Source organism: Bubalus kerabau, chromosome 5 (assembly GCF_029407905.1).
Source record: "Bubalus kerabau isolate K-KA32 ecotype Philippines breed swamp buffalo chromosome 5, PCC_UOA_SB_1v2, whole genome shotgun sequence".
NCBI classification, from domain to species: domain Eukaryota; kingdom Metazoa; phylum Chordata; class Mammalia; order Artiodactyla; family Bovidae; genus Bubalus; species Bubalus kerabau.
In genome coordinates this window covers 50,129,982-50,156,330 of record NC_073628.1, presented here as the reverse complement: position 1 = coordinate 50,156,330, position 26,349 = coordinate 50,129,982, and the positions used below count along the sequence as shown (strand labels likewise).

The window sequence follows — 26,349 nt, the reverse complement described above, 5'->3', positions numbered from 1 at the left end:
GGGAGTTCTTGGTTCATGTACTGTTGAAGCCTGGCTTGGAGAATTTTGAGCATTACTTTGCTAGTGTGTGAGATGAGTGCAGTTGTGTGGTAGTTTGAGCATTCTTTGGCATTGCTTTTCTTTGCAACTGGAATGAAAACTGACCTTTTCCAGTCCTGTGGTCACTGCTGAGGTTTCCAAATTTGCTGGCATAGTGAGTACAACACTTTAACAACATCATTTTTTAGGATTTGACATAGTTCAGCTGGAATTTTGGAGAAGGCAATGGCAACCCACTCCAGTACTCTTGCCTAGAGAATCCCATGGACAGAGGAGCCTGGTAGGCTACAGTCCATGGGGTCGTGAAGAGTCGGACACGACTGAGCGACTTCACTTTCACTTTTCACTTTCATGCACTGGAGAAGGAAATGGCAACCCACTCCAGTATTCTTGCCTGGAGAATCCCAGGGACGGAGGAGCCTGGTGGGCTGCCGTCTATCATGTAGCATAGAGTTGGACATGACTGATGCTACTTAGCAGCAACAGCAGCAGCTGCAATTTCATCACCTCCACTAGCTTTGTTTGTAATGATGCTACCTAAGGCCCCCTTGTGGAGAATGCAATGGCACCCCACTCCAGTACTCTTGCCTGGAAAATCCCACGGATGGAAGAGCCTGGTGGGCTGCAGTCCATGGGGTCACTAAGAGTCGGACACGACTGAGTGACTTCACTTTGACTTTTCACTTTCATGCATTGGAGAAGGAAATGGCAACCCACTCCACTGCTCTTGCCTGGAGAATCCCAGGGACGGGGGAGCCTGGTGGGCTGCCGTCTATGGGGTCGCACAGAGTTGGACACGACTGAAGCAACTTAGCAGCAGCAGCAGCAGCAAGGCCCCCTTGACTTCACATTCCAGGATGTTTGGCTCTAGGTGAGTGATCACACTATCATGGTTATCTGGGTCATTAAGATCTTTTTTGTGTATTGTTGATCTTCTGTGTATTGTTGCCACCTCTTCTTAATATCTTCTGCTTCTGTTAGGTCCATATCATTTCTGTCCTTTATTGTGCCCCACAAGAGACTAAGCCAGACTTGCCTGTGAGTGTCCAGGAATCTCTAGCAAAGGTGTGGGTTGACAGTGGCCTGGGGTGGGGTCAGAGGCACTGAATACAACAGTCCTGGCATAAGTCCTTTTGAAGGAGGTCACTATTCCTGCCATTACCCCTCAGGCCAAACTACAGGTAGGGAACATAGCCCCACCTATCAACAGAAAATTGGATTAAAAATTTACTGAGCATGGCCCTGCCCATCAGAGCAAGACTCAGATTCCCCTACAGCCAGTCCCTCACATCAGAAAGCTTTCACAAGCCTCTTATCCTTATCTACCAGAGGGCAGACAGAATGAAAACCACAGTTACAGAAAACTAACCAAACAATACTTGGATCACAGCCTTTTCTAACTCAATGAAACTACGAGCCATGCCGTGTAGGGCCACCCAAGGTGCATGGGCGTGGTAGAGAGTTCTGACAAAATGTGGTTCACTGGATAAGGCAATGGCAAACCACTTCAGTATTCTTGCCTTGCGAACACCAAGAACAGTATGAAAAGGCAAAAAGATGACACTGAAAGATGAGCTCCCCAGGTCAGTAGGTGCCCGATATATTACTGGAGAGGAGTGGAGAAACAGCTCCAGAAAGAATAAAAAGGCTGAGCTAAAGAGGAAACAATGCCCAGTTGTGGAAGTGACTTGTGATGGAAGTAAAGTCTGATGCTGTAAAGAACAATATTGCATAGGAACCTGGAATGTTAGGTCCATGAATGAGGATAAATTGGAAGTGGTCAAACAGGAGATGGCAAGAGTGAACATTGACATTTTAGGAATCAGTGAACTAAAATGGACTGGAATGGGTGAATTTAATTCAGATGACCATTATATATACTACTGTGGGCAAGAATCCCTTAGAAGAAATGGAGTAGCCCTCAGAGTCAACAAGAGTTCAAAATGCAGTACTTGGGTGCACTCTCAAAAACAAGAGAATGATTTCTGTTTGTTTCCAAGGCAAACCACTCAATATCACAGTAACCCAAGTCTGTGCTCCAACAAGTAATGCCAAAGAAAGAAAGTGAAAGTGAAGCCGCTCAGTTATGTCTGACTCTTTGCGACCCCATGGACTGAAGCCCACCAGGCTCCTCCATCCATGGAATTTTCTAGGCAAGGATATTGGAGTAGGTTGCTATTTCCTTCTCCAAGGGATCTTCCCAACCCAGGGATCAAACCCAGATCTCCCGCATTACAGGCAGACACTTTATCATCTGAGCCACCAGGGAATGCTGAAGAAGGTGAAGTTAAATGGTTCAGTGAAGACCTACGAGACCTTCTAGAACTAACACCAAATAGAGATGTCTGTTTCATAATAGGGGACTGAAATGCAAAAGTAGGAAGTCAAGAGATACCCGCAGCAACAGGCAAGTTTGACCTTGGAGTACAGAATAAAGCAGGGCAAAGGCTAACAGACTTTTGACAAGAGAATGCACTGTCATAACGAACACACTCTTTCAACAACACAAGAGAAGACTCTACACATGGTCATCACCAGATCATTAATACTGAAATCAGATTGATTATATTTGCAGCCGAGATGGAGAAGCTCTATACAGCCAGAAAAAACAAGACCAGGAGCTGCCTGTGGCTCAGATCATGAGCTCCTTATTGCAAAATTCAGACTTAAGTTGAAGAAAGTAGGGAAAACCACTAGACCATTAAGGTATGACCTAAATCAAATCCCTTACGACTGTACAGTGGAAGTAACAAATAGACTCAAGGGATGAGATCCCTTGCCTGAAGAACCATGGACTGAGGTTTGTAACATCGTACGGGAGGTAGTGATCAAAACCATCCCCAAGAAAAAGAAATCCAAAAAGGCAAAATGGTTGTCTGAGGAGATCTTAAAAATAGCTGAGAAAAGAAGAGAAGTAAAAGGCAAAGGAGAAAAGGAAAGATATATCCATTTGAATGTAGAGTTCCAAAGAATAGCAAGGAGAGATAAGAAAGCCTTCCTCAGTGATCGGTGCAAAGAAATAGAGGAAAACAATGGAATGGGAAAGACTAGAGATCTCTTCAAGAAAATTGAAGATACAAAGGCAGGCTCTAGATTTGTTTAAACCTACTATGAAGATAATGGCAACCCACTCCAGTGTTCTTGCCTGGAGAATCCTATGGACAGAGGAGCCTGGTGGGCTACAGTCCATGGGGTTGCAGAGAGTTGGACACCACTGTGTGACTACCACTTCACTTCAGTTCCCTATGAAGATACAGCAGTTCATACGTGTTTGGTAGATGCATGGAAAAAACTGTTAAGAACTGCTCTTTTCTCTTCTTTGCTAATGTGTGTCTCTGTGGCCCGTAAGCTCAGTGGGTGGAAAGCAGGGCTATGGGGTGGTTGACGTATTTTGCTGTCTTCCTAGCATATATGACTGGCTATGAGACAGTCTAATGGCCAAAGGTAGTGCCATGTTTACCAGGCAGTCATCTTTAAAAGTGTCCCCCCTGATAACAGCAGAGCCAATTGAGTGTCTCTTCCTGCCTGGGAATATTAGCAAAGACACCATCTTCCTTTTGAGAGGCATCACAGTATAGTGGCTGAGAACACAGAAGAGGTTCTGGAATCCAACTACCTATAGCTGAACCCTCATATACTGAAGTTACTTAAAGCTGTTTTGCTTCAGTTTCCTTATCTGTAAAATGGGGATGATAATAGGGTGTTATTTTCCTATTTCCAACATAAATCATCACAGTTTTATCAGTTTAAAACAAAACTCATGTATTATTCCTAGTTCTGCAGGTCAGATGTTGGGGTACGGTATGGCTTTGAGTCTCACAAGCCCCAAATCAAGGGGTCCTCAGAGCTGTGTCCCCTTCTGGAAGGTCTGAGGATGAACCAGTTCAAAGGTTCACTCGGGTTGTTGGCTGCGCTCAGTTTCTTGAGGTTCAAGGCCTGCGGTCCCTGCCTCCTTGCTGGCTTTCAGCAGGATCCAAAAGGCTGCCTCCCTTCCTGGCCTGCTGCATCTTCCATATTCAGACAAGGGCTTCCCTGGTGGCTCAGAGGTTAAAGCGTCTGCCTACAATGTGGGAGACCTGGGTTCGATCCCTGGGTTGGAAAGATCTCCTGGAGAAGGAAATGGCAACCCACCCCAGTACTCTTGCCTGGAAAATTCCATGGATGGAGGAGCCTGGTAGGCTACAGTCCATGGGATCACAAAGAGTTGGACATGAATGAGCGACTAGTTATTCAGACTAGCGATGATATTTCAAATTCTGTCCCATTCGGACATCTCTGGTTTCTCATTTTGCTGCATTGCTTCCAGATTCAGCTGGACAGGAGCGTCTGCCTAAGGGCTCATGTGATTAGACTGGATCCATCGGAGTCATCTAGGCAAGTCTCACAAGCTAAGATCTGTAACCTTAATCACATCTGCAGTGCCCCCTTTGCCATGGAATGACATATTTACAAATTCTAAAGGCTGGGAGGGCACAGGCACCTTGGGTGCGGGATGGCGATACATTCTGCTCACGGCAAATAGCACCTGCCTTATGGAGGGACTGTGAGAGTTAAATGAGTTTGTTTGTTTTTGATTATAGTATAAACACAGGTTTTATCTATTTCATATGTTTCTGTCCATTGTAGTCATAATTCTTTTTGATGCTCAAACATTTCCATCTTTAACTAGTAGAATGCAGTTTGAATTGTCTCTTGTTACCGTCAAACAATATTCCACTAGCCTTTTCTGGCAGGATAAGATGCCGAGGCTTCTGTCCCAGACCTGGAATCAGCTAGTTCTACAAGAAATCCTGGTTTCTTCCCATGGAAAATGGTGTGTAGAGACCACAGTCTGGGTGCTAAGAATAGAATCACTCTTCACATGGATCTGTAGTGCTCATGTGTGTATGGACAACCTCATCCTTCTCAGCAGCTCATTATTCCTGCTCCTTATAAGCCTCCCGTTCCACCTGAGGTTCCTCCTTCCTCTCTTACAACAGCTGGTGTTCCTGTGATGCCTCACGTTCCCACCAGCCAGAAGGCCCCCCTTCTCCTAATCCTTTCATCATTCCCTGCCGGGCCAGACACCTCTGCTCACCTCTGGCCTGGCATGGCATCAAAGTGGGGAACACTTCCATAACGCTGAAGAATACCGCACCCGCCGCCCCCCCCACCCCCGCCTTTTTTTTACAGAATGTTTCTGTTTTTAAAAAAAATTCTTCAGGGGAGCTAAATTCCTATTTGCTACTGAGAAAGTCAATTCCTAGGCAGGTTGATAAGAAGTCCAGGGTCCCTGAGGAGGACAGAGGGGTCTGGGGCTCTCCAGGAGGAGACAGGGATCTGGAATTCTCAAGGAGGAGGAAAGGATAAATGTCTTCGTTTTTCCTCTACATTCCTTAGTCTTAGTCACATCAAATGTTCATAATTCTTTTTCTTTAAGCCAAGAACTGATGATTACACAACAAACAACTCAGTTTAAACTCTGTACTAAGGATTATATAACAACAATGTATCCTGCTTGAGGACAGTTTCTCCTTCCTTAAAACCTTCTGGCTAATCCTCTTATCTTAAAATGTAAATTATAAGAGTGGGTCTAGTAAGATCTTTACAACCTTGAGACACTCTTTTGATTTACTGTAATAACTAATTAAAAAGTATATAACTCCCTAGGTTAGATTAGTGAGGGGGCACTCTCCATCCCCCTTCTGGTGTCTATGTTAGAAGCTTTCTCTGTGCCGTTTTATACTTTAATAAAACTCTACTGCACAAAAGCTCTTGAGTGATCAAGCCTGACCCTTGGTCCCAAAGGTGCATCTTCTTTGAAGATGAGTCCGACACTGTTCACCATAGGCTGTCACTATTCAGGGCTTTGGTAAGCAAACTCATTCTCTTTCTTAACTCAGAATGACAGTGCTTTGAAATAGTATGGCAAGAGCCAGCCCCATCACCGGAGCAGGAAGGTATTACAAAGCCAATAACTCCCTCAGGTATGTGTGCTTCACTGGTGGCTCAGTGGTGAAGAATCTGCCTGTCAACGCAGGAGACACAGGAGATGCAGTTTTGATTCCTGGGTCAGGAGGATCCCCTGGAGGAGGAAATGGCAAACCACTCCAGTATTTCTTGCCTAAAAAATCCATGAACAGAGGAGCCCAGAGTGCTATAGTCCGTGGGGTTGCACACACGATGTGTGTTTCCTAGGAAGTCTGGGTGGTTGCATGTTGAAATTTTTAACTAGAGTTTCCCAGTAATGAAAGTGTTGAGGAGTTAATTTACCTTAACCAGTTTTAGGGCAACTACCTATTTTAAAACCTGATTAATACTGAGGAGCTACTCTCTGAAAATATGTACAAGCATACCAAAATTTATCAACACTTTCATGAGTTTCAGGACCTGTTGGATAGCTTCCAAAAAGCTGTCTTGGAGAGTTTAGTTTGTTTGCACTAGATTCTTTTTTAATGTAGACCATTTTAAAAATCTTTATCGAATTTGTTATTATATTGATTCCTTTTTGTTTCTTTGCTCTTGTTTTTTGGCTGCAAGGCATGTAGGAGCTTAGCCCCCTGACTGGAGATCTAACCTGTACCCGTTGCATTGGAAGGCAAAGTCTTAACCACTGGACCCCCAGGGACGTCCTGAACAACTAGGTTCTGGTTTGCATTGGCTTGTTGGAGGCAGCTGATGTGGAAGCTGGGAGGGGGTGTGGACAGAAGGGAACACAGCTGGAACTAGGGTGGAGGTTTTAAATTTCTCCATTCATCATTATTCATGCTCTGGTCTATAGCAATGAAGGTTATTTCTGTTGCCAGTCATGAATTATTTGCTACCATTCCACGATATTTTATGTGTAGAAATTGGAAGTCAGCTCTTAAAACTTGGGACAATTTTGGAATATAGACAGCACTAAAAAATGGTAGCTGGTTATAGGCAAAGAGAAGACTGTTAAAGAGCCATCAAAGGTAGCCATCTCACAAGGGAAGGGAATGGCACTCCACCCTAGTATTCTTGCCTGGAGAATCCCATGGACAGAGGAACCTGGCAAGCTACAGTCCATGGAGTCACGAAGAGTTGGACGTGACTGAGCTTCTGAGCACACAAGCTATATTATATACAGCACAATAATATCAGCACTTCTTAACACATAAAATCAACACCTCTTTTATACAGAGGCCCTTGTCCATCTTAGCAGGAGGTTTTTGTAAAGAGGATGCTTTGTTCTTTTGTTTAGTACATCTGAGTCTTTATAACTTGAAGTCCACAGCACCTTTTTACATTCTGTACTTGTGCTGGAGAATCTCAGAGAGAAAAAGATGTTTATTCGTCACCAGATATTGTAGCTCTGAGGCACAAGAATCCTGGGAGAACAGGACAAAACCGCAGATGAAGGGAGGGCTTTCATGTAGACACAGAGGTCCCTGAGGCTCTGATTTATTTGACGTTTGTGAAGTGAAACTCAACAGGTTGTTTATGGCTGATTTGAAGCCCTTGTCATACCATGTTTTATGGTTCCAAAGGAACAAAGTCGAAAAAAGTTCCCTAAAGAAAACTGAACAGGTGTTTTCGGACTACAGGATATTTTAGTTACGGGGTGAAGAATCTCCGTTTGATGTTAAGTCATTAAGTTGCCTTGGGTCATGGGTTGGAGTGTGCATTAGCGGTTGCTAAAAGAAATCTAGAACGCTTTTCTTTTCCCTGGATATCCTTCTTGTAAAAACATTCTTGATATCGAGGGCTGTGACTAAGCCAGAAATTGCCCCCGTAGGTACCACCAGGAGCCATGGCTCAGGTGGGCAGAGGCCTGAACGGCAGAGGCTGGACAGGTCTTCATCCCAAATACAGCCGGAGAGACAGAGGACTGGTTTTGTGATGGTAAGAATGATGGCACGCAAATCTGTACCTTGAACACTGTTCTCACTTCTTAAGAAGCCCATGGCTTCCCTGGAGGTCCAGTGCTTAAGACTCTAAGCTCCCAATGCAGGGGCCCCAGGTTCAATCCCCAGTCAGGGAACAAGATCTCACATGCCACAGGTATGAGTTCGTATGCCTCAAAAAAAACAAAAAAACAAGAGTTTGTATGCCACGACTAAGACCTGGTGAAGCCAAATAAATAAATATTTTTTTTTTTTAAAGAAGAAGCTCACAGACCTGGAGACAGAGTAACTTGGAAACTTTTGATAAGAAAAATCTCTTGATACCCTTTAGTAACCTACTGAGCTTGGCCTTGCCAAGGGGAACCACTAAGTTTGCCCCAATGCTCTAATTTCTGAACTGCCCTAGTGAAAATTGAAAGTACAAGTCACTCAGTCATGTCCAACTCTTTGCAACCCCATGGACTGTAGCCCGCCAGGCTCCTCTGTCCATGGAATTCTCCAGGCCAGGATACTCGAGTGAGTTGCCATTCCCTTCTCCAGGGGATTTTCCTGACTCAGGGATGGAACCCAGGTCTTCTGCATTGCAGGTGGATCCTTTACCATCTGAACCACCAGGGAACTGCCCTAGAGACAAGTCAACTGTATACTGGTCTGAAGTAAGATTAATGAAAGCAGGATGTGAACAATGTGCCCATTCAAAGGCTTGTAACACATTCTCTCAATTAATTTTTTAAAAAATAGGTGCACATCAGTCATCTCGATTTAAAACTCTGAACCACTCTGACTTCAGGCATGTAGTAAGCTCCCTACACATGGCATGAACTCAAGAAATATTCATGGAGTAGATGCTACTGAATGATTTACCATTTGGTCCTACTGAAATTCTGAAATAAAAGTTTCTAGCTAACTTTTTTAGGTTAACATGAATCAGTTGTGTTCTCTGGATATCCACCATACCTGCCACTCAGACCCTATTGAAAATGTAACATCTACTATTCATTAATTCATTGTGAAATATTTAACATGTATCTATAACATTCTGGGCACAATGAATCACCATTTAATTCAACCGTTAAAAAACTCTAGAGACAAGTATGTAATGAATAGGGTTCCACGCTTTATTTGTATTTTATTCAAATACATCTTATGTTTTTAAGTGGTGCTAAGGAGTTGAAGTTGGATATGCTAAGACATGGTTGCTGCTGCTGCTAAGTTGCTTCTGTCGCGTCTGACTCTGTGCGACCCCATGGACTGCAGCCCACCAGGCTTCTCCATCCATGGGATTCTCCAGGCAAGAACACTGGAGTGGGTTGCCATGTCCTTCTCCAATGCATGAAAGTGGAAAGTGAAAGCAAAGTCGCTCAGTTGTGTCCGACTCTTAGCGACCCCATGGACTGCAGCCTACCAGGCTCCTCCATCCATGGTTAGCCATGTCTAATTTAAAAACTCTAAATTCTTATTTAAAGTGAATTAGCACTAAAGACTTAGCAATACTACACGTGGGTTGTTAATTAGTCCTTAGAGTGTGTGATTCCTGCAGGATCTCAATCCTGGGCCCCTTTCAGTTCTCACTATCTTTTGAAGATCCTCTGAAGCAGTCTGGGTTTAGGTAGGGTGACCACATAGTTTATTATTCCAACTGGGGCCACTTTGAGTGTGAACTGGGTGCTGTTGATGATTGCATCAGTGCAATAGGTATAAAGGGGATTCTCTTGGACAAACAGGGTCTTGGGTTTACCTTAAGAACACTGGTGGAAGGATCCGGAGTTGATATGCACTGGCTGCCTTATCAGTGCCTGTCACGTCCCCCTTTTGGGTTTCAGTTTATTGGAATGAAGAAAAGGAAAAGCGTTGTACTAAAACCGACCGGCAGAAGATGAGATGGTTAGACAGCATCACTGAATCCTTAGACGTGAATTTGAGCAAACTCGGGACGAGAGTGAAGGACAGGGGAGCCTGGAGTGCTGTGGTCCATGGGATTGCAAAGAGTTGGACACAACTGAGCGACTGAACAACAACAAAACCCACCCTACTGCTTCGTTCAAATTTCACCACTCGACAATTACAAATAGACCCAAAGGAAAGAATCTCATCATGTTTTTGAAACAGCTTCAAATTCAGAGATAGTTGGCTAGACAAGCACATGAAACACTTTTTAAAAACTCGCCCCTTTTAAAAACCACGTTGTTACCAAAGCATACATCATATTTTAAATCAGCTTAAGAAATCAATAAGTCGACTTCAGGGTTGGCAAACATTTCATCCACACCACCTGAAGCATCGTGTTGAGGCTGCACCTGGGCTCATGAGGAAAAAAACAAAAAACAAACCTCAATCAGTTAGTGATTGTTTCTGGGGTCATGGGGACATGAGAGAGACGCAAAGAGGATAGGAGGGGTTACGGGCTACGTGCGTGCACCCGTTCTCTGCCAGGGCCGGCCGAGGGTCTCCGGTACTAAAATACAAAACACAAGAAAAACCAAACCCAGGTTTAGGGTAAATCTGCTTCATACTGGTATCTAACACAGTGTGAGTCTCACCCAGGGATTCTTGTCCTTTTCCCTGCTCTCAGCGGCCTTCCATAAGCACTCAGGTGGCAGAGTGTAAGTGATGGTCAGCAACCCTGGCGCATGTCAGGATCACATAGGACTGCTGGGAATGGGCCAGGCTTTGCTGGGTTTAACAGCCCTGCCTCCCCAGCCAGAGCTTCCACCTGGCAGGGAGGACAAAGACCCGCTGGCAGAGGGGCTGGAACAGGGAGCGGGGTCAGGGCCCCCTGCCCTCAGTCCTCATTTTTATAAAAGCTGTGTGACCTTGGACATATTACTTTTCTTAGTTTGTAAAATGAATTTGGATTCAGGGATTTTCCAACTTTAACCTTCTGTGACTAAAACATGAAGAGGTGAAGAATATCACGGTGTGTTAACTCCATGCTAGATGTCCTTTTCTTTGCAAATTCAAGGAAAGCTCCTTTTGTGGTCAAACCAATAAATCTTGCAGTAAATGATCAGGAAACAAACACACATAACTCTTTCATGCACCTGTGTGTCACGTGCTCAGTCATGTCCGACTCTGTGCAGACCCACTGACTAGCCTGCCAGGCTCCTCTGTCCATGGGATTCTTCAGGCAGGAATAGTGGAGTGGGTTGCCATTCCTTTCTCCAGGGGATCTTCCCGATTCAGGGATCAAACCTGGGTAAGCAGGCAGATTCTTTACAGACAGAGCCACCAAGGAAGCCCATTTATGTATAAATAGTCATAATTTTTTGAAAGAGGCAGCTCAGTTATATCACACAGTAAGCCCCCTACATATGAATTTTCAAGTTGCAAACTTTTGAAGATGCAAATGCCCCCTGTATGCCAACTGTTGTATTGTACTACTGTGCCTTTCAAGGTATCGTACTGTAAGGTCAAAATGACTTATTTTTTATGTTTGTTTTTTACATATTACTTGTGTGAAAAGTATTACAAACAGCACAGTACTATGTGGGGATTTCTTGATGGCTCAGATGGTAAAGATTCTACCTGCAATGAGAGAGATCCCAGGTTCAATCCCTGGGTCAGGAAGTTTCCCTGGAGAAGGAATTGGCAACCAACTCCAGTCTTTTTGCCTGGAGAATTCCACAGACAGAGGAGCCTGGCGGGCTACAGTTCATGGGGTTGCCAAGAGTTAGGCACGACTGAGTGACTAACACACACTATAGCCGACCGTGTTAGTTGGGTACCTAGGTTAGCTTTGTTGAACTTACAAACAAATTGGACTTGTGAATATGCTCTTGGAATGGAACTCATTTGTATGTAGGAGGATTTAACTGTACTGTTGATAGAATCCTTTGTCTAGGTTGTTCTTGCAAATTGTTTCTTTTTTTTAGACACTAAAAATCCATGGACATGATTTACTACTTCAACATATATTTTAGTTGCTTGCATCTCTGACTTTAGCAGATTTCTCAGCATTCTCACTGTTTAATAAGTTGCCGTCTTACCTGAGTGACAGCAACATTCGTCCCGTCGGTGACTTCCACACTCATATTGTAGATGGACCTCTGCTCTGCATCCAAAGGTTTTGCGATGACAATGGTCCCAACACCCTTCTCTGCATCAAAAGAGCTGTCAAAATTGCCCCCTGACGAGTTCACAGAAACAACATGAAATTAGCATATCTGAGAAGTTATTACACATACTGAAGCCCACAGTATTAAAGGGAGCGCATATACACAAACGCTTTTTCTGGACAGGCATCCCTGTGGCTCAATTTGTACTTCTTAAATGAACCCTTTATTTTCTAACTTAACTCATATTTCAAAACACAGCCTCTACAGTGCATAACAAATGCCACAAAAAAAATGTATTGCCAAAAATCCCCGCAGCACATAAATTGACCCCATAAAATATTTAGAAAGGTAAAGTCCCATTCAACCCCTTGTGGCTTCTGGGCTAGGAATTTGTAAACCTTTTACTTTTCCAAAGTAGATTACATTCTAAGTACACAAACAGTCCAATCATTATTAACAAAAATGAGTAGGCACTTTGAAATCTGTACCAGGATTGATGGTAAACATGTGGTTGTTAGAGTTCAGATTCCCTCAATTTGATGTCAGAAATGAAGTTATAAATACTAGAAAATAAGGAAAAGCAACAAAATTGGATTTCATATTAAAAATTCTCTATCTGTAAGTTGGGGTATTTATAGAAAAAAAAATTTTTTTTTTGCCATCTTGACAGTGTGAGTTATCTTTCTCTGCCCAAAGTAGAAAGTTTGCAGGAGATTTACAAAATGAAATCTGGAAAGAATGAGAGGGAAACATCACCTATGGAACAACTGATGAAATATTTCATATGAAAGTTTAGGAAACTTTACTTTTACCACTGGACCAGGTATAATCCATAATCTATGACTAATGTGCTTAAGACAATATAGACTTTGTTGAAATTACTGTAGATGTTTTCATCTCTGAGAATCAAAGTGTGGTTTATGATCTTTTTCAAAATGAAATATCTTTTTTAAGGGGGAGAGAACATATTGGTAGAAATGCTGGAACAATTTTAAATAAGTATCAGTCTATGTTCACAAGCTCTATTTACTCTAGCTTGAAATTTCACTATGTCAATTAATTTTGTTCCTGGGCAGTAATTTTATTTAATTATAGCACATAGGGCAATGTGTTTACTGAATTTCATATTTTAGAAAGGTAATCTTGGCTTCTGTTTTCTGCATTTCATTTTGCTGATCAATGAACAATGTTATATACAATTTCTATGATAGTACAATTAGAAATGGGCAGATGAGTTAAGGGGAAGAAGAATTTTATGTGAATTACTAGAATTTGATATATAATGACATGAAATAAATAATGTGGTGTACTTACAAAAAAAAGTGGTCATATATATTTCAAATACTTATTGCTTGCAGCTGCCATATACACTTAAGATTATTTAATTGCTAGAGAGAACATAATTGCCCTTGACATTTAATTAAAGCTATGAAGATATGGGGTACCAGAGAATTGCTTGGAGATGATATATTTTTCAAAAATTTCATTTAAAAAGAGACTCATCTTCCAATTAATATATTTAATTGATTTACTGAGAAATACTAAATGTTAACTCCAGAAAAAAAAAAAAATGTCTTTTGAAGAACAGGATAAAGAGAAAGGGGAGGAGATCTAGGCTGAAAGAGAAGCAAGCCTTAGGTCACCATGCCTTTTTCAAAGGGAATGTTTCATGTTGATAACCACATGAAATGAAATGTATGGCTGATTCAAGTGTCTTGAATAACCATCCTAATGAGCAAAGAAAAGTCATTTGCTATCAAGTGGTACATTCTGAAAAAAAACTTTGCCATGGAAACTTTCAAAAGAAAGATGAAAAATCGCCTCAGACTGTATAGAAGGAAAGATGAGAAAGCAACTTCTCAAGCTATTTCTGGTGGGTATTAAGTCATATTTTAAATCACATTAAAAAATCATCTTTAGAATGCCTCCTTACCAAGATTTTTACTTTTTTAAATCTGAGGAACTTGGTTTTGGGGGTGGGGGTTAAGAGTGGGCCAGTTATTTTAGAAGGTGAAAATTTGTAGGTCAACGTAAAATGGAAGCTCTGCAAATGATAAAACTTTGGTTTGCTCCAAAGACAAATAAAAATGAAATTTAGAGGATACGCAAGCAACGATTCCCAGTTTCAGTGGGATGATTTATATACTTCTTCCCTCACTGCCTAAGGCCCACATTTTCCTCGGGACCCTCCCTATGCAGAAATACATCATCATTATGCTTAGTGGCATAAAACTTATTACATACTTTACATATGGCATATAGATTGTGTGCAATATTAGTCTTTTTTTGTATCAAAAAACATTTTTGATTACTTTTATGGTAGTTTAAAAAACTTCATTTTATATTGGAGTGTAATTGATTAACAATGCTATGTTAGTTTCAGGTGTACAGCAAAGTGATTCAGTTACACACACACATATGTCTATTCTTTTTCAAATTTTTTTCCCATTTTGGTTATTATCAAATACTAAGCAGCGCACAGGGAGTGCTGCTCAATGTGGGGGTGATTTTTTACAGTTCTCTCTCTTTCTGCGTGTGTGTGCATGTGTGTGTTTTATCTCCCCCATTCACCTTTGTTGTTTCAAATACTCTAGACCAGAAACCTTGAAAGGAGCAGGGGAGATGGACAAGGAGAAAGCAGATCACGGTGAGCTGGAGAAACCCTGTGAGTATCTCTCCATCCATCAATAAGGCTAGCAGCCTCTGACGCTCACTTCTAGGGCTTTTGCTCCTACTGAAACAAAGATTTCATGTAAAACCAGGTTTCCCAAATCGTCCCTGAGTTTTACAATGAATTTCTGACAAGGGACACAGAATCTAGACCAGCAGTTCACCATCAACCCTCCCGCAATTTCATAACCTACCACTTAAGCCTCCCATTTCATGAACGACTCTGTCTCTCTCCCCCAGGCCTCATTTCTCAGGCTCCCTTCTAGCCTGAAAGGTGATATCATTTCGTTGGATCCCAAGTCCAATTCATCTGGCGTGAGCCTATTAGATGGAATGAGTCTGCTTTCACTAGCAGTGCCCGTTTAAAGAAGATGTGCTTCCTCAGAGCCAGTAACAACATGCAAAGCCAGAGTGTGCTGGGGTGGCAGCGCTGGGCTCAGCACAGGGTGGGGAGGGGCAGACACCGCCAGCTGGGCTGATCAACAACGTGGGGGTTAAGAGAAGTCACAGCCTGAGCGTTGCTGCAGGGGCGTGCGGCAGAGATGGTCATAAGCGAGGTTGTGAACAGCCCACATAACAGAATTCATGTTAGGACGTTTCTCTTTGACCATTTTCGGTCAAGACAGGTGCAAAGGAGTAAACAGAGAGCCACGAGGGGTGTGTTGCATCTCTACTGGATTCTAAAGTTAACATCAAAAGTCGGAGAGTCCCAAAAAAGCTTCAAAAAATGGGATGGGAATGAAAATACTTGGAGCCAGCAGCTACTGCTGGAATGTGCGGGCAGCAGGGTGTTGGGCCATAAACCAGTTAAGTTTTCCTTTAAAGAATCACCCTTCTCTCTGGGTTACGAGACCCAGGGGTGACTATCTCACATCTTTCCCTTTAGAAAAGCTTCCAGACCCCTCCCCTAGCTCTGATTCCAATCCACCCTACTCGCAATGGTAAAACTACCAACCAAAATTTCAAAATCAATCAAGAGGGAGGAGCTATGGGAGAAGCTTCCCAAACACTGAGCCGCAGAATCTCAGTGAACTCCCATAGGAGTCGTTTGCAAGCTGTTCATTCAAGTTCAGCATGCACACCGAACTTGAGGGAAAATACTACACACTATTTCTGCGATTTGATTATGAATAACTGTCTGCCTTGGAAGGAAGAAAGCACAGTACAGGGCTAAAACGGATATTTACATGGGAGGCAGGAGAAGCAGGCTGGAGGTTAGAAACAGTGGTAGGAAGGAAAATCCCTTCTAGAATCTGGTTTAAAATTCATTTTCTTACAATAATATCTGAAGCAGTTTTAAGGTTTTTATTATTTTCCTAAAGTTTCTTCAGGTGTTTTCCTATGGCCCACATGGCTGCTATGGAGGAAAGAGAAGCTTGTTGGGGATCCAGTGAGAAGAAATGATGTTGTTGATGACTCTAAGCAAGCGTCACCCTGATGGAGGGAGAGCTGTATTAGAAATGGGACAGCCCTCTTGGGAGGAGTAGGGGAGAGTTCAGTGATTAAGAAATGTGGCCATTGAGTTAGAGAAGACCCAGAGAGGTTAATGCTAGTCAGGGTGCCATCAAAGAGTTTAACTTGCCTACTTGATGGAACCCTGGGGCTTCCCTGGTGGCTCAGTAGTAAAGGATACACCTGCCAATGCAGGAGACACAGGATCAATTCCTGGGTTGGGAAGATTCCCTGGAGAAGGAAATGGCAACCCACTCCAGTATTTTTGCCTGGGAAATCCCATGGGCAGAGGAGCCTGCCAGGCTACAGTCTATGGGGTTGCGAAGAGCTGGGACATGAGCACACACACACTTGATGGAACCCTAATGGGTATGGCCCCATCAGGGGTGAGGTTCTAGAAGGACAGGTCTAAGCTTGCAAGACAGAAGCAGTCAAGAAGCCAGATTCCCCAGGAAGCAATGACAGACTAAGGGCCCAGGCTGTCTTCATGCTCCTGCAACACAGAAATGTGTTTCAGCTGAGCTGGACCCACATGCCACCTTATGCCATCAGGGGATTATTTGCAAAGAACAACTTTTCTCTTCTCTACGCATTAGGTGAGGCAAATAAACAGAGATAGGTTAAGTGCTTACTGCCTACCAGAAAAACAGTTTTCCTAGTCTAAGTCAGGGGAAAAGCTAGAAAAGTGGGTGGTAGTATCTCCCATCAGACTGGAAGTAAAGAGGAATCGTTTGGAGTATGTAGTAACGGTGGTCTTTACAATACAAATATTTGTCAGCGGGATAAAGAGAGAGGGACTGTGAACCAGATTGCGTGCACATCAGAGAGTATGTAAATCAAGATGGGCCGAGTTGAAATCCTAGTCTCCTGAGAAGTGTGAAGATACGCGACAAAGCCACAAAGGATTGTGGGTTAGCTTTGTTCCTTTCGTCTTCTCTCCCTTTTAGCCCAGGAAAGGAACATGCTGTGCAATGGGCTGTTTAAACACAGAACAGCTGAACTCTATAACGTTTCCTTTTAATTACAGCTTTCTTAACTTGGTGACAAGTGGGGTTCTGTTTCTGGAAGCTGAAGAGAGTCTAGCTCTGTGACACTGTAAGCCTTTGGAGGCACAAGAAATTATCTGGCAGGTCCTTGATACTGGGGGTCCCGGCTTGGGAACAAAATCTTGCTCTCTACATGGCTTTTGTGCATTCATATGATAGTAGGAGCAAAAGAAATGCAGTTAAACAAGAATCAGGGAGATTGGGAATATAGAAATAAGGAGACACTACTCTCAGGGGAAAAGGCATGCCAGAACACTATTTCTGCTTATTTAATGTGAATTCATTAGAGCATCTGTAAGCTGTGTTAGGCTGGCAGGAGGCATGGCCTGTAACCCTGAGTGTGTGTATAGATGTCTATCCAGCTGTAGCACACTGCTAAGTTTCTTAGGCAGTGAGAAGCCCTTTCCCTTATCTCCCCTCGATGTCAGCTTGGCCAAGAAAGATATTTGGGTAAGGAAAAAGGAAAGAGACAGAGGAGAGTGTTGGGGGCCAAGGACAAATAAGCAAGAAATCTTGAAAGAGTGAAACATCTGAATATGATAAAGGAAACAATAGGTTTTTAGAGAAGAGGAAAAGATGTTGTCAACAGGTTGGGAAAATATGGCTCTCTGAGATCAGAAAAAATTTTCAAAGGGGGGATTTGGTGGAAGGGGGACCATATCTATTCTGAATACAGCCAGCACCTGGGGAAAAGTTTGTACTTTCTCCATGACTTAAAGAGTTGACATTTCAAGAGGCTGGCTGGATGCAGGGATGGAAATAAAATCAAGTTCTATTTGGGCATCTGGCCCAGTAAATTTAATTTGCAGGAGAAGCTTGACTGGATTTTACCAGATACACAGTGAAATCTGTGCTAGAAGCATCTAGACTAGGGGGACAATGTCGTAGGTCTATATTGAGAGAAGTGCACGCATGCCTGCTCAGTCGTGTCTGACTCTTTGCGACCCCGTGGACTGTAGCCTGCTAGGCTCCTCTGTCTACGGAATTCTTCAGACAACAAAACTGGAGTGGGTTGCCATTTCCTACTCCAGGGATCTTCCTGACCCAGGGATCAAACCTGTGTCTCTCAAGTCTCCTGCATTGGCAGCCAGATTCTTAACCACTGAGCTACCTGGGAAGCCCATTAAGAGAAGCATCTGAGCACTAAAACTGGAAAGATTATATAAAAGGAGCACAGATTTAGGAATAAAGATGGAGAAACATGAAAATGGATGAAAATTTCTGATCATGATTCCTAGATATGATTTGGAGCAGCCTAAAGGGACCCCTTCCTAGGAGGACTCTGGTCTGTCAACTGCCTGTCTCTTCTTGGACCAGTTCTCATTTAGCCAAAGGCACTGTGGTGGCTGAGGCTCAGAACACCTGACTCTGGACGGGTCTCAGGAGGGATCAGTGGGCTTAACACATGGGCTGCCTGGGGCCTCTCCATTGGCTGGCTTCATTACCCCACTCACCCTGGGTGGAGATCAACCAAAGCAATGGCAGGAGGAAGGGGGAGGACACAAAGACCTTGACCTTAAGGGTTAAGATTGAAGCCAGGATAAACACCATGAACATGTACGCCAGCACTAACACTGCTGAATGGAATGCATGCAAGTCAGGTCACACGCAGCATCATTAGGCATGCTTTCCTATACACAGTCATACACACACGCAGGCATGCTAAGGATTTGCACAAATGACTTGGATAACTGGGGTCAGGTGGCCGGTCAGACTGAGCATCAGAGGAAGGTGTGCTTGTAAGATTTCTGAAGGCATCCTGGGGTGGGTGGGATGTGCCGCATGTCAAGAGGTTGTATGAACGCATCATGCAAGGGAGAGAAACAGTGCTTTCAGGCCATAGAGGCGCTTGCAAACTGGAGTGTCGGAAAAGGATGGAGACGAAGTGATCATTGATGGCATAAGGCAAGTCCTCCCACGGCTCAGGACAGCGCAGCAGGAGCCTCGGCCTTTGGCTTTCCACTGCACTCTTCCTCAAATTACCGAAAAGAAGTCAGATTGCATGGGAGACATGCTGAAACTGAGATGCATCTTCTGTGACCCTGACAGGAGGCGGTGGTGAAGGAATTAACAAAGGTGATGCGGTACCAACAGCCAGATGATGCCTGCAGTGTGAGAACACGACTCAGAAGATGGAGGAGCAGAGAGATCTTCCATGGATCAGAAGAGGTGCCATTTCAAAGGTGTTAAGTGGAAATGAAGATGGAGTGGAAAGCTGGGAATGACGATGGTCATGCACAGGGATGGTGTGATAGATGCCCATTAAGTGAAAGAAAGCCGTTCTACCAGCATTCTAGAAAATGAAATAGGTAGAAAACAAGCCTTTTCTTTGGGGGAAGTTCAGGGGATACTCTACTGATGTTCCATTTGGGGGCCATGGGGCATTCATTCTTTTCTATGCTTCATTAAAACAGATGTGGAACATTCTAAATGCTTTCCCCAGACCCAGTCATTCCTGGGAAGAGAGGCAGGTTCCTGCCCATCCTATCCAAGCAGTGACACGTGAAGGAAATGATTCCCCCAGACCAGCTCTCCAGAGTCACTGCCTCCCACAGACGACCGTGGGAAGTCAGCTTCAGCTGGACCCAGCGTCAGACCCAGGGCTGGCGCGCGCTCATCCCTTTGCTTGGATTCCTGGTCCTCAGCACTTATTTCCTCTCCGCCGCCTCTCCCTGCCGGGTGGTGAAGGGGCAGTTTTGCCCTCTCTTTTTGCAGCCTGGTGTGCTTTCTTGCTTTCTTTCAAGGAATTTAAAGGTTGGCTTTTAAGGTCTATCCTGCCTGCGTCCATCTGCTTTTTGTATTTGGCTCTCACAGGAAACTCTTGCTGGCTATATATCTAGGCTCTGTTTCCTGTCCTTCCTATTGTGGACAACAGCCCGGGCCTCTCCTGGGGGTGGGGGTTTGGGTCTATGAATGGCATTCCTACAAAACTGAGGGGCTGGGATCTATTTGAATTTACTTTCCAATTGGAAAAGGCCCAGGTAAACTAACCTATGAAAAGATCAAAACAACAAAAAGCCCACATACCTCAAAAGCAGAGAAAAAAGTTTCTCTAAAGAAATCAGAACAACCCCCCCTCCACCCCAAATCCAAATCCCATCGAACCTCTAACAAAGGAGTCACTGGATATGAGTAACGCAATCGCCGTTAGAGGCATGTACGAAATCTGTGGGCTGCGTTTCAGCCTGTCACAGGCAGTTATGAAAGATGTAATTTAATTTGCTTAAAAAAAAAAAAAAAAAGAACCCGTAAAAGGCAGATTGGATAGCTGTATTTTAGCAAATGTGTTTGCACTAAGGGTACCTTCTGTTGAACAGTTCTGCCCACAAGCTGTCTGTAGAATATAGAACATCTCTCGAGCATGCTTGCCACCTTGAAGCAGGGCAGTCGGGAGCAGAAAAAAAAAAAAAAAAAAAGAACAGAATGCAGAAAAAAGGTGAAGAAAAAGAGAGAAATGAAGGACAGCAAGTCTAGTACCATCAATACATTTAGAAATGAGATTAGCCAAGTGTGACAATAGAATTTAAATGACACACAGAAAGACATTAAGATTGCAGTAAATAACATACTATGGAAACTCCAGCCAGAGAGCACTTTCGGTTCAGCATAGCTACAGAACTCAGAACGAAAGCACAGGTCGACTATTCATTTTACTGGCTCTTCTGCATTCCAGCACTATACATCTTTTAATCTTAGCATAGTTTTTAAGCGTTTTTGTTGCTGCTGTTGTTGTTATTGTCTTTTCTTTTTTGCTAGTTGCTCTAAACAGTCAGTGATTACGCTGCCCAATACTGCCCTGGGGGACTCAAACTTACCGACGATGTCAAACCACAGAAGGGTGTTAGCTGGCTGCACAGACACCACCCCGACAATCTCGGTGACTCTGTCATTCTCCATGACTGTGAAGTTGTAAAATGGCTCATCGAAGGTCAGCGGCACAGGCGAAGGAGGCGGCTTCTTAATCCATTCGATGTGGAGGCGGGCCGTGGAGGACTTCTGAGGGCGCCCGTTGTCCACGGCCTTGATCTACTCACACGCGGAGAGGACAGAGAGCTGTTTCAGAGCCTGGGTCCTGGTGGAAGCCTGCATCTGTCACTCGTATATTGTGGGGCTCAGAGTCCATCCTCACGACGGGGTTGGCAAGGGGAAGACGCGAGGAGCGATCTGAGGACAATGGGCTCAGGGACTGCAGGAACCAACTCGGGCACATGGGGCCCCGAGCACATTTGCCAGAAGCTGTTTTGAATCACTGCCAGCCTTGCAGATGTGGGAAACTTGAAAAGCAAATGGTGCACTTGCAAATTTTAGTGTTGTATGGACACGAATGACAGCTACAAAAGTAAGAAGAGCTAATTTGATTTCTTACAGCTGTGGAGGTAGTGTTGAAAAGGGAACAAATGCATGGTTATTGTCACGTAGAATTGTCACCTGGGATTCCAAGAGGGAGATGGGAGGAGGCAGGGGAAAGGCATCAACCTTGCAAAACTCATCTCAGAGGCCCTCTGGTTAAGCCAACCCTGAAGGAGTGAAGGAGATTTCTCTCGGTGGAAACGTGGGTCCCTCGAGGCAGTGGAGTAAGGAAGGGGGTGTTAATAGCTTTTCTCTATGGTCTGATATAAGGGCTGAGAAAAGCATGTTTCCTTGCCCAGATATGTAGGGTTAACTGCTATGCTGTCCTGGACGTAAATGTGTGTGTGTGTGTGTTGGAGCGGTGGGGGCAGTTGTAGTTAAGTCTAACAAGCAAACCATCAGTGACAGAAAATTTAAAAACCAAAATAAAAAAGGATTGTAAACTATTACATTAATAATACCATTTCCAGATGCATTGCTAATAGTTGTAGTCTTTAAAAACAGTGACAACTCATAGCTCCCTAGTGCTGTGTTCATGCGTGATCACTTTGCCCCAGTTTCTGTGACAGGAAGGGCCCTTGAAGATAGACGTCTTAGGTCGGGTTTCCCAGAAGCAGAGTCTGAGACAGGGATGTGAGTACAAATGATTTCAAGAGGAAGTGTTCCCATGAGAAAGGGAGTGAAGAAAACAAGATAGACAGAGGAGGATGCTAAGCAAGGATGTGGTCTCAGTTGAAGTCTAACCTCAGCCTGATCCCAAAGGGAGCTCTGAATCATTCACTGCACTACTGAGTTGGATCCACCTGGAGGCAAGGAGGTTGGGCTTTTATATCTGGTGTCCATTAGGAATTGGCTGTGGGCTGCTGGGCTAGTGTAGGCGTATAGATCATCTTGGCTGAGAAGTATAGCCAAGGATGACTCTCTGAAGAAGGAATCAGCTTTGAGCCCTTAGCAGTCAACACTCACAGCAGTTGGGGGATGGCTGGACCAGCCTGATAAAGGGGATCTGGGCAGGGTACCAACAGTATCCACTGCAATCCACCTGGTCCTCAAAGATTTCCACTGGCAAGTCTCAGACAACTGCAGCAGCACCTGTTACATCACAGCTGCTGATGGTAGAAACAGGACTGGTTTTTAAGTTCTTTTCTTTTCTTTATTCACTCTTCTGAATACACTACTGAGCAGGGAATGGAGCCCAAGTCCAGTCCATAGGCATAAAAAATAAATGGACTCAGACCATCCTTTAAAATAACAAAGGACTGACCATACACAGTGGAGAAGACTGAAAACTGAGAAAAAGACGGCAGATGGCGATAACTCTTTGACAGTGGTTGGGACCCTGGAAAGTGCCCATCACCGGTGAGGCTGACCAGTGTCCTTTTAGGCACAGCTGCTGCATGTCTAAAGTGGTTGGGGTTGGGGGAGCAGGACGGTGCCTTAGGCATGGTATTAATAGTTTAAGTCTTCATTTGAGATGGTGCTCAGACTTTTTTTTATTTTTTTATTTTTTAACAATGAAAAATGTTATGTTTTACTTAAGATTTTTCACTTTTTGCAGAATAAGCCTAGCTATGATTTGTGTCCCTCAATTTATACAGTTAAATTCATGTTCTATCACACTGCCAACAATTACAAGAGTTGTTTTCATTGGGATGTCTATGTTGAGTGGCAGGCAGGTTATGTTATTCTGCTGCTCCCCTCGCCTCAGTTTACGTCTATGCTCAGTACCTTGAAACGATCTGGGGCTACAGGAAGTGTGAGTGAGTAAATGATGGAGCAGGCTGTGTACTGGAAATGGGGAGGTTAGGTGTTAGGACACAACCAAAGAAAATGGCCTTGTTATTTAGGAATGTCACTGCAACAGAAAGTAGCCTTCCATTGTTATCTGGCTGCACATTTTAATCCATAGATTTTTTTTGTTTTTGCTTGAAACGAATATATGAATAAGAAAATAACTTCCTCCCCCTCATTAATGTTACCGAGGTTCAGGAAAATCTTACCGTGAGAATGTCGTAACTCCCTGCTGTAAACTGCTTTCTGGAAGAGACCATGCCGGTCTTAGGGTCGATGAAGAACCTCCCATCATCATTCCCGTCCACGATACTGTAGGAGATCTCAGCGTTGGGGCCCTCGTCTCTGTCAAATGCAAATGCCCTGTAGATGGGCTCTCCCCGCTTCTTTCGGTCACGCTCAGGCAGCTTGATCTGGTAGACCTTCTCTGGGAACTGGGGCTTGTTGTCATTTTCATCCAGAACCTGAACCACCACCCAGATGGTTGACTGTTTAGGGGAGAAGCCACCATCTGTCACGGTCACCTGAGTTTCAAAAGAGAAAGTGTTTTACAATCAGAAAAGAGAAAAACTTTTCTCGCCACTCCTCCCCTTGCCACCCCATGAAAGGTCCGTTCTGGGCAGGAGGGCATCTCAGCTTCTCTTTTTCTTGCAGTTCATGTCAAATGCATAACTCTTCATTGTCCATACATAAGAGCAGGGAAGACCCTCAATCTGGTAATGGAAATCACTGATAAAAACGTAGGAAGGAAGGAGGCTCTTGTCGTGGTGTGAAGAGGAGAGGCAGAAGAAATACGGTTGACTTTACAAAATGTACCAGGTTACAGAGACGCAGCAGACCTAAAATGTGCCCCTCCCTGCTGAAATTCGCTCAGTGGCATCCGACTTTTTGCAACCCCATGGACTGTAGCTCTCTGGACTCCTCTGTCCGTGGAACTTTCCAGGCCAGAATATTGGAGTGGTTTGTCATTTCCTACTCCAATGCCCTTCTCAACAGACACCAAAAACACAATAACCATTATTATGTGTTAAGCCACGGGTGTTTCGTCTAATCCTTGGGCAATGCCATCACCATCCAAATTCTTTCAGTACTCATGCTCTTTTCTTTCTTTTCCATCTGCATGGAAAATTTGTGATTTTTTTTTTTTACATTGTCACTGAATGAAAGGAAAACTCTGATTATAACTTACAATTTTGATGGCTGCTCGTAAGTACATTTGACAGTTACAGTATGTTTTTAACAGTCATAAAATATTTTTTATTCCTCTCTAGAAAGTGGAAGAGAATGGCCACCCTTTCCCATAACTCTGAGATGCTATTCTTATGCATGTCTGTGGAAATGGAGAGCGGAGAGAGAAGAGGAACTTGTAGATAAAGAATTTGCATGGCAGATGTAAACTGTCTTTGAGTCTTAGGATGAATAATATTCTTGGTCACAGTGATGGTAGTTATTATCTTATTAATACTTACATGTGGATGGTGACATATAAGGCACTCTCCTATCTTTCTTCAGTAAGTGGAACAGGTTTGTTTATTCCCAGTTTACAGATGAGAAAACAGAGGTCCCATCATTACTAGGTCTAAAGTCAGGTACTGAACTTTTGGCAATACTTCAGTTCAGTTCAGTCGCTCAGTTGTATCCGACTCTTTGCGACCCCATGAATCGCAGCACGCCAGGCCTCCCTGTCCATCACCAACTCCCGGAGTTCACTCAGACTCACGTCCATCAAGTCAGTGATGCCATCCAGCCATCTCATCCTCTGTTGTCCCCTTCTCCTCCTGCCCCCAATCCTTTGGCCACCTCATGCGAAGAGTTGACTCATTGGAAAAGACTCTGATGCTGGCAATACTTGGTATTGTGTTTAATCACAAAACCTGGAGGAACCTCTATTCAATCTTTCAATCATTCTCTTGATTTAACTAACGTTAAGACTAACTGTAAGATAGTTGAGGCTGGAAGGGACATAAAGATGCACTTGGCATCAACAGGAGAAAAACAACAGTGAGTTACAGCCCCTCATCATCCAGTTTTCTACCTAATGAAGCAACCTGACAGGAAAAATGAAAAGAGGCCCAAAGTGTGAGAAAACAAATTAATGGCTTTTTGCAAAATGGGACCCCAGTCTAGTCTAGTTTCTCTTACAAGGGGCTTTAGAGGATGGCTTTAATAGACTTCAGGTAAATTTTCATAGGAGTTCTTGTTTTCTTTGAAAAATCAATCAAGTTTCCTTCCAAGGTTATTTCCCAATTGGCTTGTTACGTTTCACAAAAGAAACACCGTTAGGGCGACTATGTGCCAAGGCTGGATTTTGACTCTTGAGTTAATTCCTGGACATGACGAGTTCTGAAGAGGCACGTTCCGCTGCTGCTGCTGAACTAAACTGTTACACTCCCAGGTGAGCTATGTTGACCAAAACACATTGATTTCTTGGCACTCAACTCCTCTGCCTCTCTTTTCTGCTTGAACGGCCCCTTTCCAAATCCAGATAACTCCCACTGTCTTCCCTGTGCCCAGAATCACCTCATTGCTTGTCAACACGTGCCCTGCAAAGGGGTCCAAGTGGAGCTCTGGAGCTACTTCAGGGCCAGAAGGCTGCCAAGGAACAGACAGGCCCTCCTGGGGCCATTCACCTGAGGATCCTGCCACTATGAAGGTGCCTCCTTCTAGAGTTCTCCCGGGTGTACAAACCCAAGTCCTCGAGGTGTCTGCTTACAGGCGGGAAGGGCGGCCACTGCACAGGCTCATGAACAGCCTCCAGGCTCACCTGCATCACCATCTCTCCCTGGGTACCAGCCCCCATGCTCCCCCAGGCACACGGGCATCCTTCGGGTCTTCCAGCATACTTGCTTCCATCTCAGGGCATTTGCCTATGCCATCCTCTGCCCCTCCCTTCACTGATCTTGCCTACTCATCCTTTGGATCTAGCTGAAATGCTGTTTCTTCAAGGATGCTCCCCGACTACATGAATCAAGTACCAGCCGCCCCCACCCCTCCCCTGGCTACTCTATCTCCCTTCTGAATTATACACTCTTGAAATATCTTATACTCTTCTTTTGCAGCACTTACTGTCATGCAAATTAATTAAGCATGTGATTCTCC

At 44.0% G+C, this 26,349-nt stretch overlaps 1 protein-coding gene across 1 annotated transcript in view; it reads right to left on the bottom strand.

Annotated features, from left to right (window-relative positions):
- FAT3 (FAT atypical cadherin 3) overlaps positions 1–26,349 on the bottom strand; it is a 694,359-nt gene that overhangs the window by 143,284 nt on the left and 524,726 nt on the right. Inside the window, exons 6-8 of the mRNA XM_055581629.1 lie at positions 23,460–23,774; positions 20,925–21,135; positions 11,873–12,012 (exon numbers count right to left, since the gene is read on the bottom strand). Of these exons, the coding sequence (XP_055437604.1) occupies positions 11,873–12,012; positions 20,925–21,135; positions 23,460–23,774 (666 nt within the window). The remainder of the gene's footprint in view (positions 1–11,872; positions 12,013–20,924; positions 21,136–23,459; positions 23,775–26,349) is intronic.